The sequence below is a fragment of the Ochotona curzoniae genome, unplaced genomic scaffold (genome assembly GCF_017591425.1).
Source record: "Ochotona curzoniae isolate NIBS_2020 unplaced genomic scaffold, NIBS_Ocur_1.0 scaffold_3835, whole genome shotgun sequence".
NCBI classification, from domain to species: Eukaryota; Metazoa; Chordata; class Mammalia; order Lagomorpha; family Ochotonidae; genus Ochotona; species Ochotona curzoniae.
Genome location: NW_024467114.1, coordinates 3,559,033 through 3,573,442, shown reverse-complemented (window position 1 = coordinate 3,573,442; position 14,410 = coordinate 3,559,033). Strand labels below are relative to the sequence as shown.

The 14,410-nt window shown below is 59.0% G+C and overlaps 1 protein-coding gene across 3 annotated transcripts; it reads right to left on the bottom strand.

Moving 5' to 3' along the window:
* Window positions 1-2,950: 2,950 nt before the first annotated feature.
* On the bottom strand, window positions 2,951-9,497 carry POLM (DNA polymerase mu). 3 transcript variants are annotated; one of them, XM_040964941.1, is made up of 11 exons: window positions 9,309-9,497; window positions 8,910-9,108; window positions 8,605-8,688; window positions 8,356-8,526; window positions 7,433-7,504; window positions 5,602-5,722; window positions 4,516-4,648; window positions 4,305-4,407; window positions 3,976-4,221; window positions 3,807-3,890; window positions 2,951-3,704 (listed from the first exon to the last, which is right to left on the bottom strand). In XM_040964941.1, the coding sequence occupies exons 1-11, from the start codon at window positions 9,494-9,496 to the stop codon at window positions 3,618-3,620; spliced, it is 1,488 nt and encodes a 495-aa protein (XP_040820875.1). In that variant the 5' UTR covers window position 9,497; the 3' UTR covers window positions 2,951-3,617. The 3 variants fall into 3 exon arrangements, with proteins under 3 accessions (XP_040820875.1, XP_040820874.1, XP_040820876.1); XM_040964940.1 differs by having other exon boundaries at window positions 8,605-8,709; window positions 8,925-9,108; XM_040964942.1 differs by lacking the exon at window positions 4,305-4,407 and having other exon boundaries at window positions 4,516-4,640.
* Between the last annotated feature and the right edge of the window lie 4,913 nt (window positions 9,498-14,410).

The following is a 14,410-nucleotide window of genomic DNA, read 5'->3' as shown; positions in this document are numbered from 1 at the left end:
TTCATGGTTAAAAGAATACAAAAACAATCCTAAAAAAATTATTTCACTTCAAAGAAAACATTCTCAGCAAGCCATTACTCTTGCAGACCTGCAGACACCCGGCTGAAGCCAGGAGCTCCACGGTTGGCAGTACATGCGGTTACATAGTGACGGGTGGTTTACTTACATCCAAAGTCAATTTTCACTGAATCTAAACTAATAATATCAAGAATTCAAAAGGAAACTTATAAGTGAAGAGATTATAAAGGCATATGTCATAGATTCTTTATTAAATCTCACAATCAATCACTGGTTACCTCACCTAGTACTGATTCAGTTGTTTTTGTTTTGTTGAAGGACAGTGGGCAGGATCAGGGCAGTTCAGCCTTTCTCTGAATGGAAGACCTTCACAAGAAACTTATCTTTTTCAACTATTTCCTTTCCCTAAATATAAGTGGCAATATAAGGTATAAGTTTCAAACCATTTTCCTCTAGGGGCTCACAGCATTTGTCTGCCTTTAGAAGATGCCCCGTATACTTTCTGCTTTTTGTGGTGGGAAGCCAAAATGCGTCATTCCGTGTAATGCAGCAGTTCGAAGCTGCACGGTAAAAAAACTACTTGTGCTTCCATTATTGTCAACTGTTGCCAAGCCATTTCTTAAGGAGGACATCATGCATTTTAGGGTAAGTTCCAGGACAAAGGTGGGCACATAATAAGAGGTTTGGGAACAATGTGCACTCAATTGTACTATTGCATGCTTCTAGCTGTGTGTCATTGTCTTAAGTTGCCAACGACCCTTTTCCCATAACATGATTGAAAATAATCAGTTTCAGGTGTCATACCAGTAATTCCATGAACTAGCAGAGAGGTGATGGACTGCCCATACAATGGGGTGAGGCAGCAATGAGGTGATTAGAGACATCCTGCCCGGCCGTGCTAGGCAGCCAGAGCAACTCCTGGCCTTGTGACCCTCATTCCATCTGTCCCAGCTGTATGGTTCCCGCAGCATGGAAGCAAGCATAGCTGCCACTCCTAACAGCCAGGACAAGCCCGGTGTCGGGAAAGGGGGCATGTGTGTGCCAGGGTTACATATGTGCATATAGGTCTGTGCAGTAAGTTACATGCACATGTGCCTTGTACACATGTGTGCATGTTTGCTGTGCACGAGTTATGTGTGTGTATGTGCCTGCCCACCTGTCCACAGAGCAGTGCTGGCCCACTGCTGCCAAGTAGACGCCCACAACAGAGCACAACTTTCCTCCTGTGCCAGACTTGGCTCCAGACCTGTTCCTATGAGCTTCAAGGGCAGATCCTGGCTGCCTTGTGATAAGCACTGCTCATCAACATAGCAGGTCTGTAAGCGATGCTTCCTGGCAGCGGTGGCCCATACCCTGCTTCAACTGACAGGCTTCCTAACGGCCTTGGGCATAAATGGAGTATTCACCTGCCCAACAGGTCACACGTGGCCATGGCCTTTCCGGGTGCCAACACTGCTCCTCCTTTCTTGGCACCTTGGAAGAGGGGATCAGAGTTGAACTTCCTCTTTAAAAACTAGACAGATGCAAACCAAGAGTTCCCACTGTAAAGCCCCCAGCCTCTGGGACTGGCCTGGGGCTGCCACCAGAGCTGGTGCTCAGGGCAGGTCTCCACAGGTCGCCATGGTGCCTGCTAGGGCTGCACTGGAAGGACCTGAGAGTTGGACTCGGGGTTCTCAAGTGTGGGGCCATCCTCTGCTGCTTTCCCAGGAGCATTATAGAGAGCTGGACTGGAAATGGAGCAGCCGGACATGAACTGGTGCCCACGTAGGATGCCAGTCTTACAGGCAGTGGCCTCGTCTACCACCACAATGCAGCCCCTGAGCCTGGTCTTTTGTTCATTTGTCTTTAAGACTTATTTTTTTGTTGGAAAGGCAGATTTACAGAGAGAAGAGACAGATCTTCATTTGTTTGTTTACCCCCAGATGGCCTCAATGGCCAGATTTAGCCAATCAGGAGCCAGGAGCGTCTTCTAGCTCTTCTATATGGGTGCAGGAGCCCAAGGCTTTAAACCATCCTCTACTGCTTTCCAAGGCCACAGGCAGGCAGCTGGACAGAAAGCAGAGCGGCTCGGTCACAAACTGGTGGCCATATGGAGTCCTGGTGCTTGCAAAGGGAGGATTTAGCCAACTGAGCCATCACACTAGCCCCAAGAATTGTGGTTTTGTGTGCCAGCAATAAACAATTAAAAACAAACAGAACTTGGGCCTGGTGCAGTAGCCTAGTAGCTAAAGTCCTCTCCTTGCATGAGCCAGGATGCCATATGGACGCCAGTTCTAGTCCTGGCAGCCCCGCTTCCCAGCCAGCTTCCTGCTTGTGGCCTAGGAAAGCAATAGAAAATGGCCCAAAGCCTTAGGACAGGAAGCAGCCTTAGCTGGGGCTTTACCCAAGTGCTGGGGTGTCCCTCTTGGAGAACCTGGACCCAAAGTATGACGACCATGCCAAGAAGAATCAGGGCACAGGGGTTGCAAAGGCAAGTGAACCAGTGCACATTCCATTGAGTTTCTCTAAGCACTTTTAAAAAAGATGGATTTATGCTTATTGCACAGTCAGATATGCAGAGAGGAGAGACAGAGATCTTCTGTCTGATGATTCACTCCCCAAGTGACAATACCTGGTGCTGCACCGATCCGAAGCCAGGAGCCAGGAACTAGTTCTGAGTCTCCCACGTGGGTGTAGGTCCCAAGGCTTTGCACTGTCCTGGACTACTTTCCTAGGCCACAAGCAGGGAGCTGGATGGGAAGTGGGACTACCAGAATTAGAACCGGCACCCATATGGGATCCCGGGGCACATTCAAGGCGAGAACTTTAGCTGCTAGGCCACTGCACCAGGCCCTCCTAAGCACTTTTACACTAAAACTTTTGCAGGGCAGGCAGGTAAGCTACTTATTAACTAGACTAGCACACAGCCCCTGTAAGATAGATCACAAGGAAGTTGGGCAAAAATCACCAGGCTTTATGGTAACAGTACAGCAAACATGAGTTACAGAAACTGATATGGTAAACAAACAGATGAACAAGAAAAGGAACATCTCAGAATCTCAGTACTCAGACACGCCGGGCCACCAGCACTAAGAGGCGGTGAGGTGTTACGCGTCCCAATCATGCTTGGCCAGCGAGGTCGTCGCAGTCCCAGCAGGAAGACTGCTTCCTGGCAGCATTCAGTCTGCCCAGAACGTGACTCGGGTCTCTCAGGCATCCGGTGGTCTGGTTCGGGGGGCAATCCCCTACACCCAAGCAAGCTGCAGATGAGGCCACAGGCTGGGCAGAAACGAGCAGGCTCATGAGGCTCCTAGCTAGGAACTGCCACGGCGAGCAGGTGGGGACAAGAGGTGGCTTGTGCCAAGAACAGCAGAGCCCAGGTGGGGACGCCAGCCACAGGGGCCACTCGCTGTGCTCCAGGAGCCGACCTGGTCCCTGGCCAGGGCAGAAGCCCAAGGGCCGGGAGTGAGGCTGGCTCTGTGGGGTCCCCCACAACAGGTGGGGAGTGCTCAGGGTCACCAAAGCAGGAGCCCAAGGGCCAGGAGTGAGGCTGGCTCTGCAGGGACTCCCCCCCTCCGCACACACAGCAGGTGGGGCGTGCTCAGGTCACCAGGGCAGGCTCAGGCATTCCTCTCTTCTGGGGGCAGATAACGGAGGCCCAGGTGGCAGAAGATGTCTTCCTCGGTGGCCGCGGGCAGGCAGGCTCTCTGCAATAGGAGCTGACATCAGCTGCCTTGCCCAGACCAGGCTGAGGGATGGCGCAGAGCGTGGAGGCACTGCAGGACCCCAGTGGAGGGATCAGGACATACCTTCTCGGGGTCGAATAGCCCGTGGCTGTTGAGCCAGAGCCCCTTCTCCTTCCTGCTGAAACGGCGAAGCTCCCGCTCAAACAGCTGCGGGGCAGGAGGGAGACTGCCCTGAGCAGGGCTGGCCCAGCCCCGGGTTCCTCTCATACCCCTTCCTGGGAGCCCGACCCACCTGGGAGCCAGTCCAGCCCAGCAGAGCAAAGGCGAACTGACTGCTGGGGGCCACCACCAGGTCCACCCGCACGGCCTTCCAGGCTGGGCCGGGCCCCGAGGGGCTCCCAGCGGCAGCTCTCTGCGGTTGCAGCAGGCGCAGGATGCACAGGCTCCTCTCGAAGGCATCCATGGTGTGGCTCTGCCAGAGCAGGTGCCTGGAGTCCCCGCAGCGGCTGGGCTGGTGTTGGTGGTACAGAACCAGGCCCTGCCAGGGAGGCAGGCTTGTGTGGCCAGGCTGGGCAAGGTGTGGGGAGGGGACTTGGGCAGAAGCTGGCAGTAGGCCCTCACCTGGTCCTGCAGGCTTTGCATCACTGTGGACAGCAGCCCAGCCTCCCGGCCCTCCGTGGGGTGCGAGATGAGGAAGTCCACATCGTGGCCCAGCAACTTCCCCCTGAGAGAGCTTGGTGACACCGGGCTTGGGGCGAGTCCTTCCAGAGAGGTCCCAGCGCTGGGGAGAGGCCGGGAGCCAAGCCACGAGGGCGTGTGAGGTTCCCCTTACCTCCGAAAGCCTCCGGCCAGTGTGACAGTAGCCCCAGGCTGGGCCTGCCCCACAGCCACCTCCAGCAAGCACTGCAGGGCCTCGGCATCTGGCCGCTGGACTGGGCAGCTCAGGTCCTGGTGGTACTGGAGCCCTGTGAGAAGCAGAGGCTAGCCTCACATGGCTGGTCCTGGCACCCCACCATACATCATCTCCCAGCAGCGCAGGGCAGGGAGGCGGAGGCACGGCCCACCCCTTCTGCTCCAGGGCTCCAGTGTACCCCTGGACAGCAGAGTGCCCGGACCCCGCACCCCCACCTTCCAGCTTCTCCCGCCTGGGCCGCAGCTCATGATATAGGGGTGCGGTCAGATGGCCCAATACCGACAGGGACAGTCAACACGCAGGTTGTCCCTTCTAAGGTCGTGGTCTTCCCAGCCATGACACGAGATGCCACCATGAGGAAGACAGCTTTGCCACCAGCCGCCCAAGCCATAGGACATAGCACCTACTGCCGTGGGTGCTCCAGGAAAACGCTGCTGGCACTCCCGCTGCCTGTGGCATGGGAGGTGTGGCACAGGAAGCGCGAGGCTCTGCCCACGGCTGAGTCAGGCAGCAAGTCTGAGGGGCCCTGTCCCAGAGCCCTCGGGCAGGGCAGGACAGGCCGGCCACCTGGAGGACACAGCTGCCACTGGCAGCTCAAAGCAGCTCCCCCACACAGCAGAGATGTGAGTGACACACAGAGCCTAAGTGGGTTCCAAGGCCAAAGACACCCACCTTGTGACAGATTCAACTGCAGTCTAATGACCCTTGAACTTACATTGGCCCCCAGTCATGGCAGCATGACTTGGACCCCTCCACGGACCTACAGCCAGCACCACGACCCTCAGGTGGGCCCCAGCTGACCCTGGCCCAGGTCAGTCTAACCAGAAGACAGTGCAGAGGACCACAGTAACACCCAACTCTTCCGACCCCAGGCAGCCCACCTACCAGCGGCCACCAGGCACCTGCGCACCCCTACCCGCTGTGCACCAGCGCTAAGGACCCCGGACTGCACACATTCCACACCCAGGTGACTTGGGAGCCCTGGCCAGCCTCCCTCGGGCTCACCAGCCTTCTGCTGTGACGTCAGTGTCCGGGGATGCTGACGGAGGTCATCCAAGCTTCGCAAGCCATCCTGATACCAGCGGTCAGCGGTCTTCACCCCTACCCCGAAGACCTGGGTGAAGAGCTGTGAGCGAGAGGAAAGAACCCACTGCGGTAATGCTCTGGTGGGGGGAGCACACTGCCCTGGCAGCCAAGACCCACATCCGGAACCCGGGCCACCCAGGCAGTGTCCTTGGCTCCCAGGCACAGCCCCACAGACATTGGACTGGACACTGGACTTGTGGCCCTACTATGTGTGCCCTGCCGGGCCTCAGTGAGTTGCAGGCACCGGCTCCAGGCCCCCACACAGGGGCTCCCACAGGTACCACAGCCCATGCCCTGGACTGGCCACTCTGAGCCCTCCCGGACCCTCAGGAAGAAGCAGAGGGAGCCTGGTTGCCTGGAAGTAAAGAAGGCTGCTGTGTAGCCAGCGCCTGGGGCTGCTCTGCAGAGCAGCAGGAAGGGGTGGCCGCCCACACCTCCTCCCTTCTGGACCTCCGGGAGCCAAGGGTGCCACATCCCGAGGGTCTGCCAGCCTGGGCATTACAGGCACCCCAGACCTGCTGGACGCCTTAAACACAAGGAACACAAGGGGCCTCCATCTTGCCAGAGGCCACTGCCCCACAGGGCTCAGCTGCCCTCTGCTGAGGTCTCCTCATCAATGGCGGACAGCATACCCTCCCCAAGGCCACGCTGTACCTATGCCAACTGGGGTGACCACTGAGCCAGCTACGAGCCAAGTGGCAAAATGGCATCAGAGCCAGCAGAACTAAGGCAGGAGGTGGCCAGGAGTAGCAGGAATCCAGGCATGGCATGGAAGTGGCACCCATGACCAAGGACAGGCTAGTGCCGGCTGACACCAAGAAAGGCTTCCCTTCAGGTGTGGGCAGCACAAGGCCTGCCTGAGCACATGCACGGTCAGGTAAGGCAGATGGTGCCAGGGGGCCCAGTGCTGGGGTCCGTGCAGTGGGTGTGGAGGACACAAGGGTGTGTCAACTGTTCCCCTGCAGGCAAGGCCGTGAGGAATTTTCCACTGCATGGCAGGGCCCTGTGGAGTCTCTGCAACCACCTGCAGGCAGGTGCACCTCCCTCTACACGGACACCAAAACCACTCCACTGAGAATTCTGTAATCCACGCAGGCGTTGTTCGCCAAGGCTGTGTGGGTTTTTACTACCAACGTGAGCCTGGAAGTTGATGCCGCTGGAAGGCAGCAGAGGGATGCTGCTGGCAAAGGGCCTTTTCCAGTTCCTGCCGTCTCTGCTGCCCCCATGGATCACATGGCTGGGAGGGCTGGAGAATGTTCACACTAACATTGTGAAACACGCTAATGTAGGCTGGTTAGTCCACGGGTGTCGTGGGAATCAATGTTTAGGGTTTTCTTTCCTTGATCTGTAGGTCCCTCCTTCTGTGATGCATTTCCTCGCCTAGCTGATTCAAGATGAAGCTGTAGAAAGTGTTACCGATTGATATGCACCATCTATTGAGAACTTCCTGACCACAGGGTCAGGATCCGTAACATCCTGCTTTACGGTGAAATAAACAGCAGAATTATCCTGGGAAACACATACTTGCCCATGCCATAAAACGCCTGTGCCAGAGCTTGTGACTGCCTCTGTATAAGTAAAGGGGACACCTTTCTTGTGTTGTCCATTACAATCATGAAATTGTAGTGGTCCATTTATTTTCTCTCACACCTACTCCGCCCACCCTTTGTGAGTTCCAAACTCGGCTTAAGCTGGAATCTGGCAACCCAGGCTTCGGCTGCCTATCCTCCCCTGAAGCCCAGCCACACACCTTCATGGTCCGGAACCTCTCCGAGCCCCGCACACGCTCCACCTCCTCACACAGCCCGTGTTCCAGCAGCTCCTGTGGGAGGCGACACAGCCAAGCACTGGGCAGCCAGGTCAGACAGGGCAAAGCCCAAGGACATGGGGGACAGACCAGAACCCAAGAGGGCCAGGCACCCCAGGTCCTGCAACTGGGGGTTGGCGAAGTCAGGATAACAGAACTTGGAAGCGGAGCCTATGTCAGGAGACGGTCGCTGCCAGAGCTGGGGAGGGCTCCGGTCAGAGCCCCAGGGGGCCTGGAGCCCTGCAGCTGGGTCCTGGCTAACATGGCTTATCTCTAAGCTGAGTAGCAAGCCCTGGGGAACGTAAATATCTGCTTTCTAAAGCCACAGCTTCATGCAGCTCCTGTCACTATGTGTCCTAGCAATGAAGATGCACAAAAGGGAACCTCACCTTGTGGGGTCCTCAAAAACTCTTGACAGGGGCCAGTGCTGTGGCATGGAGGTTTAAGTCGCTGCCTGCAGCACTGGCATCCCAGTGGGGACCAGCTCAACACCCAACTGCTCCACTTCAGACCCAGCTCCCCATTTACAGCCTGGGAAAGCAGTGGAGCATGGCTTAAGTTTTGCGGGCCCTGCACACAGGTGGGAGACCTGGAAGAAGCTCCAGGCTAAAGCCTGGCCCACCCCTGCCATTGTGGCCATCTGGGCAGTGACCTAGTGGATACAAGATCTCTCTCTTCCTCTTTATGTGTAACTCTGGCTTTCAAGTAAATAAACATTTCTTTCAAAGAAAGCAAAAAGCTACTCATGGACCACTCAGGGCCACCTGGGAGCATTAGTGGCTGGCCGGCCCATCCTGATGCAGGCGACACCAGCCAGGAAACTCCAAGTGTGCTGGCACCTCCAGCCCAGGGTGACATGTGCCTACCTGGACGACTTTGGAGGAATGTTCTCCGAAGTGGGGCAGTGCCTGTAGCTGACTCGGCGCTGTGATGGGGCAGGGCAGGGCCCGGAGCACCGAGGCCGCTCTGCGAAAGGACAGGAAGCGGCCTTCACTGCCCTCAAAGCTGGCTGCCTCTGCCAGGGTCTCCAGGGCCTCCTGCAGGGGACGTGCTGGTAAGGGCAGGGCACTTCACCCCGATCTGGTACACCTCACCCTTCCCCGGCGGTAGCTCACCGACAGCATAGTGTTGTGGTGATGGAGGGGCGTGGGCCGCTGGCAGGCATAGGCGGGCAGCCACAGAGGCCCCTGGGGTCCTTCCTCTGGCTTGGGCTTGGGCACCTGTGGGCAGGAATGCACGGGTCACCACAGGCCTGTCTTTGCTGCCTCTCTGGGGTATCCACCCTTCTGGGCAGGCAGGGCCACAGGGCACAGTCAGGGGACACGGGCAGAGCCCGCCGCCCAGCAGGGAGAGCCGCGGAGGCCATGGACTTGAAAGAACCTGCAGCCCCAAGCTGGGACGGCCCTGCCCTGGAGGCTACCCTGTACCAGCTCACCTCCAGCCGGTGCCTCTGCTCCACGGGGACAGGCTGTCCCGCGGTCATGCTGTCTGTGAACCAGCTGACATCCAGCAGGGCCGGGAAAGGGCAGCCCGGGGGTGCGGCCGCTGCCCAGCACTCCTGCCAGCGACCAGCCTCTTCTGCGGACATCTGCTCCATCACCACGTGGGTCACCTCGGAGCTGGGCAGGGAGAAGGCAGGGGAGGCCCAAGGCCCTTCCTGTTGGCCAAGTGCCCTCTGTCCTTCTGGGACACCAGGCTGACTGTACTCCGGCCCCTTGGAACTGCCTTGGTGGCACCCACCATCCCGCCAGGTCGGGGCAGTGCGGGAGCCGCCCTGCGGGGCTGGGGACGGGCTGGGGGTCACCCAGGGGCTGCGCACCTGCAGGTCTCCAGGACGCGGAAACCTTTGGACCGCGCCAGGCGCGTGAGGAAGGCCCGGCGACTGCGACCCATGCGCGACTCCACCAGGTGGATGACGACATCGGGGAAACGCACGGGGCACTCTGCAGCGGCAGCGGCGGAACCCCCAGGACAAGAGCCCCGCGCCCGCCGCCGTTTTGGGAGCATCCGGGAGGACCAAGGCCTGCGGAAGGCGGAAGCCGGGCCTAGCGCCCGCTGGGCCCCGCCCCGTTCAAGTGAAGCCTCAGGGCGAGCCTGGAACCAATCAGAGCGCTGTAGTGTCCCGGCCACTCCGGGGGCCCCGCCTCTATGCAAATATCGCAGGCGGACACGCTCCTATGTAAATTACCCTCGCGGAAAGCCTTGTGTAGCCCAGAAAAGCGCTGGGGAGGCGTGGCCAGCACGGGGGCGGGGCACGGGCATGGGGGCGTGCCCAGAGCCGGGGAGGCGGGGCCGAGGCGTGGGAGGGGCTTGGTCCCGATCCCGGAGTGATGGGCTTCACGTGTGGGGTCAGTGCAGTCTGCGCGCCCTCGACCAGTCGACCCCTGAACGCCCACACCTGCGTGGGGGGCCACGTCAGGGGTTTTCAGCCGAATGGCGGCGGGGTCGGCCATTTTTAAAACCACGGTAATTGGTACCCTTAACACCAAAATAAATTCCAGACGAGTGATGCGTCTAAACCCGGAAAAGAAACCAAAACCGGCCTGGCAGAAAGGCGACCAGCGTTTTCTTGATTTCAATGTGATGGCCAGCTTGGAAACTGCCAGGAAAGCGTGACACAAGCCCTTGGGAGCTGGAGGCCCTAGGGGAGGAGCACAGGCTGCCATGCGCACTGGCACAACTGCGGGCAGGTAGGAGGTGGGCACCAAGCCTGGGCAGCGAGAGCGGCTCCGCCTTCACCTGAGAGACCCAGCTGCCTCCCAGCTCCCAGCCGGCGTGCGCTGAGGGCACTGGAAGCTGATTTGGCAGCCATGGGCCAGGAGGGGAGGATAGAACCCCCGCGTGCTGCCTCAGCAGCTCCAGGGTTAGGAGGGCGGTAGGGAAATGGAACGGATGGACACATCTATTGTGGCCCTTTCTGCACGGCCTGCCTCCGCGGTGGTTTGCCGGGCCTCTAACGGAGGCTGTGGGGTGATGTCTGCGCAGGGCCGAGCTGGGTTCCCATCACCATGTGGGGGATCCAGGAGTGCTCCCAGCCCTGCCTGGGAGCCAACAGGTGCCATGCAGGAGGGGCGTCCTTGTGGTCCTTGCTGACTCCTCCCAGTGTGAGGTGGGGCTGTGTCTGTCGAACGCCTGTGGCATACGCACTGGGGATGTGGGAGAGAGGGTGCCCTCCCGCCCAAGAAAGCGTCTGCAGGACCCTGGGTCCACAAGTGGCACAGACACCTTTTTCATTCTGTTTGTACAAATGTTATTTCAAAGAACAGGGCCCCAGTGCGACGGCTTAATTGGCTAAACCTCCCCTCGTTAGCACTGGAACCCCATATGGGCACTGGTCCACGTCCTGGCTGGTTCACTCCCTAAGTGGCTGCAGCGGTTGGAGCTGAACCTGTGACAGGGTAAAAAATCAGAGTGAGTGGGGCCCAGCACATTGGCCTAGCAGCTAAAGTCCTTGCCTTGAACGCCCCGGGATCCCATATGGGCGCCAGTTCTAATCCCGGCAGCCCCACTTCCCATCCAGCTCCCTGCTTGTGGCCTGGGAAAGCAGTCAAGGATGGCCCAAAGCCTTGGGACCCTGCACCCGTGGGAGAGACCTGGAGTAAGTTTAAAGTTCATGAAAATGGAATTAAAAGATAAGTTTTTTCAGTGCAGAACATTTGTTGGGTTCCAGGCACCTGCTCTGCTGGCCTGAGTGCCCCCAGGATCAGGCCAGGGAGGCTTGGTGAGAGGCAGGGCCATGGCCTGAGCCAGAGGGTAGCTGCGGAGCTCTCCCTTGCCCTGCCATCCCCTCCCCAAAGTTGCTGTCTGCCCTGTGGGACACAGAGCCTGCTGGGGTGGGTGGCTCGAGGGAACTCACCCGGCCCCGGGCCCCCTAGGACACTGGCCCCTGCACGGCCTGGCGTCCAGCTGACTTGGTGCTCTGCAGACTACAGTGCCCGCAGAGCCCTCTGGCTGCCACAGCCTTTGCTGAGGCCTGCCATGAGCCTCGACGCTTGAGTTTGCTTGTTTCCAAGGTGAGCCACATGTGGCAGTTCCCCTTCTCGGGCAAGGTCAGAGACCAGGGGGTCACTCCCAAGCGCCACTCTCCACCAAACATGCCAGGAGGGCCACCCTGGTGCTGTCCTCACAGGGCCAGGACTCCGCCCTGCTCTGGGGCCTGGCCACCCCCCAGTCCCCGCAGGCAGCCTGTCAGTGTTCATTGGAGCCAGCAGTGGAGGGGAGGGGGGAAGCTGCTGACACAGCTGGACCTGGGCTGCCGAGGCTGCTGGCCCCGGGCACTGGCGTGGGCGCCTCTGCTCTCAGCTTGGTGCTGGTGGTGAGGGTAGCCTGGAGTAGTGGCTGGGCTAGCGAAGGATCACAGCCTGGGGCTCCAGTGGGAAGTCTGCTGTCGCCAGGTCTGGAAGCCACACCTGCTAAGGCCTACTAAGGGGATGAGCGGCTCTGGTCAGGACAGGCTTTGTGGGAGCAGGGTGTGGAACTGCAGGCCCTCAGGACTCCCTGTGGGAAGTCTGGAGTGTGGGCGAGGGCAGAGAAGGCCGTGGCTCCGCCCCCGGGGCTGGGGCTGGAGGATCCACACAGGTGCTGCATCCTTACTCGGAGCCTTCCTGGCGTTCCCAGCAGGTGTTCCCATTGGCCTGGTGGGTGGGGGCACCCGGTCTCCTGCAAGCTGCTGAGCCTTCTGTGCCCTGCTCCAGATGATTCCGTTTGCATCATGGCAGAATGGAACCCTGCTGTGCTCTTGCACAATGGGCCCTTCCCATTCTTTAGGTGTCTGCACATCCTGCTGCTGATCATAGATAGGGATGTGGCTCTCAGCTTCCTGCGGGTCACAGACAAGGACGTGGCTGCAAGCTTCCTGCTGCCTGTGGAGCACAGAGTCCTGAGAGGCTGCACAGGCAACCACAGGCTCCTGACACAGCGGCGGGTCAAGGTCAAGGAGAAAAGTGGACAGCCAGGAATATGATCTCTGGGGAGGCACACATGAGAAGCCAGGGCCACACTGCTCGCTCAAGGAGATCCCTGTGATGACCAGCTTTGCTTGAAGTGCAGGAGTGCATCATGGGGGACACACGACGTCAGACCACAGGCAGATGGCCAAGGGGACTTGGCTGGGACACACAGTGATTCAGAGAAAGGAGTGGCAATAGTGCCTCCTGTGGGCTTTGCCTGTAACAACAGGCTCTGGGTGGCAGAGACTGCGTGGACAGGAGGCCTGATGCAGTGGGCGCTGGCACAGGGCAAAGGGAGGTGAGGCCACGCCTGGTGGACTCTAGAGAGGAGGACCCAGAGGCTATAGCCACAGGGACTGAAAAGCAGGGCCCAGTCCCCATGGCTGTGGCCCCGGAAGCACTTTGCCTTGACTCCAAGTGAGAGGGGTTTTTGTGCAGAGGCAAGGATGGGGCCTTTCGGCCTAGCGGGGTGGGGCGAGAGCAGGCTAGCCCAGGCGAGTGGGGTGGTGACCGGCCGGAATGTGGGCTGGACCTGCTGGGAGAGGAGAGCCAGGGAGATTTTCTTCGGCCTGGGGCGGAGGCGGCCAGCAGGGGGCAGCATGAGGTTTGCAGAGAAATCAAGGGAGGCGGCTCTCAAGACCAGACTGCCAGTGTGGCAGGCAGATCCCAAGGTGCAGCTCAATAGAGGCAGCCGAGCCCCGCGCCAGAGCCCTGCATTCCGACACTGAGACTGGGGACCGGGAGACCTCAGTAGTAGAGTAGAAGGTGGTAGAGAAACAAGCTCAGAGGCCTCAGAAGAGGTGTCAGCACTGGGTGTACCATGATCCCTGCGCATGGGGGCAAACCCCTTCCAAGGGCCTGTGGGAGGTGATCCATCATCTCTGTCTCTTTACAGGTATGGCTTAACGCCTGTCTCAGACTGCCAAGTCCCTAAGCGACCTGAATCCTTGTTTGCAGAGCCACAGCACCAGACTTCCACCGAGGTCGTGAGCCCACCCCGTCTGCACCCGGATGTCCCCCGCTGCTCATGGTGGCTCTACCATCAGACAAGGATGCAGCGCCGTGACCTGCAGGGCTGAGGCCCTGTGACCTGCAGGGCTGAGGTCCTGGAGACCAGGGCAGAGGTGGAAGGCACCCTTACTGTGTGGTCACCGCCGGGGGAGGGAGGTCAAGAGGCCTCTGGGGCAGTCAGCTTGGCGAACCTGGTTCACGTCCCAGGCAGATATAATCACTGCAGTCAGAGACTGAACACGTCGTCATGCATTCTGCAAAATGCACGTCCTGGGAAAAGTGGGGGCCACCTGGTTTTCACAAACGGCCAGACCGAGGGTAAGTGAGATGGAGGAAGCCAGTGGCTAGGGATGCAGGTGGGCAATGCAGCCACAGCAATGAAGCCTCCTCTGGATCCTGGTTCAAGCCAGTCGTCCGTGAGGACTATGGCAGGTGGTAGAGTTCAGCACCGTGTCCCAGGTTAGGAGCTGTGACTGAAACTTCCAAATAGGGGAGAGGACAGGAAGGGCTCTTACTTTCCTTCTAGAAATGTTCTATGAGACATCCCTGGGAGGATAGAAGCAGGTGTGGACGCCCATGTGGAACATGAGGGGCTGGGAGTGGCGGGTGGTGCCCACATGTCTGAGCTGGCACCCTCCATCACGCTGCTCTCCATGTTTGGCACTGGCAACTCCCTCATCCCCAGGGAGCAACGTTCATGTCCCATCCTGCAGGGATGGGATGGTGTGCCGGGAAGGGTGGGCCGGCAACATAGCTGAGCCAGCCCATCTGGAGGGCAGCTGACTCCCAGAGCGCCCAGCAGGTTATGTAAGAGAACATTCACCACCCCCTCCGGCCGGGGTCCAAGCTCGCTGACAGCAACCTCCTAGCCTTCTGTACTTTCTGCAGTGAAGCCCAGATTCAGGGCCCACGGAGATGCTGGGCCCAGACTGCCACCGCCTGGAGGGACAGCTGACGGTGA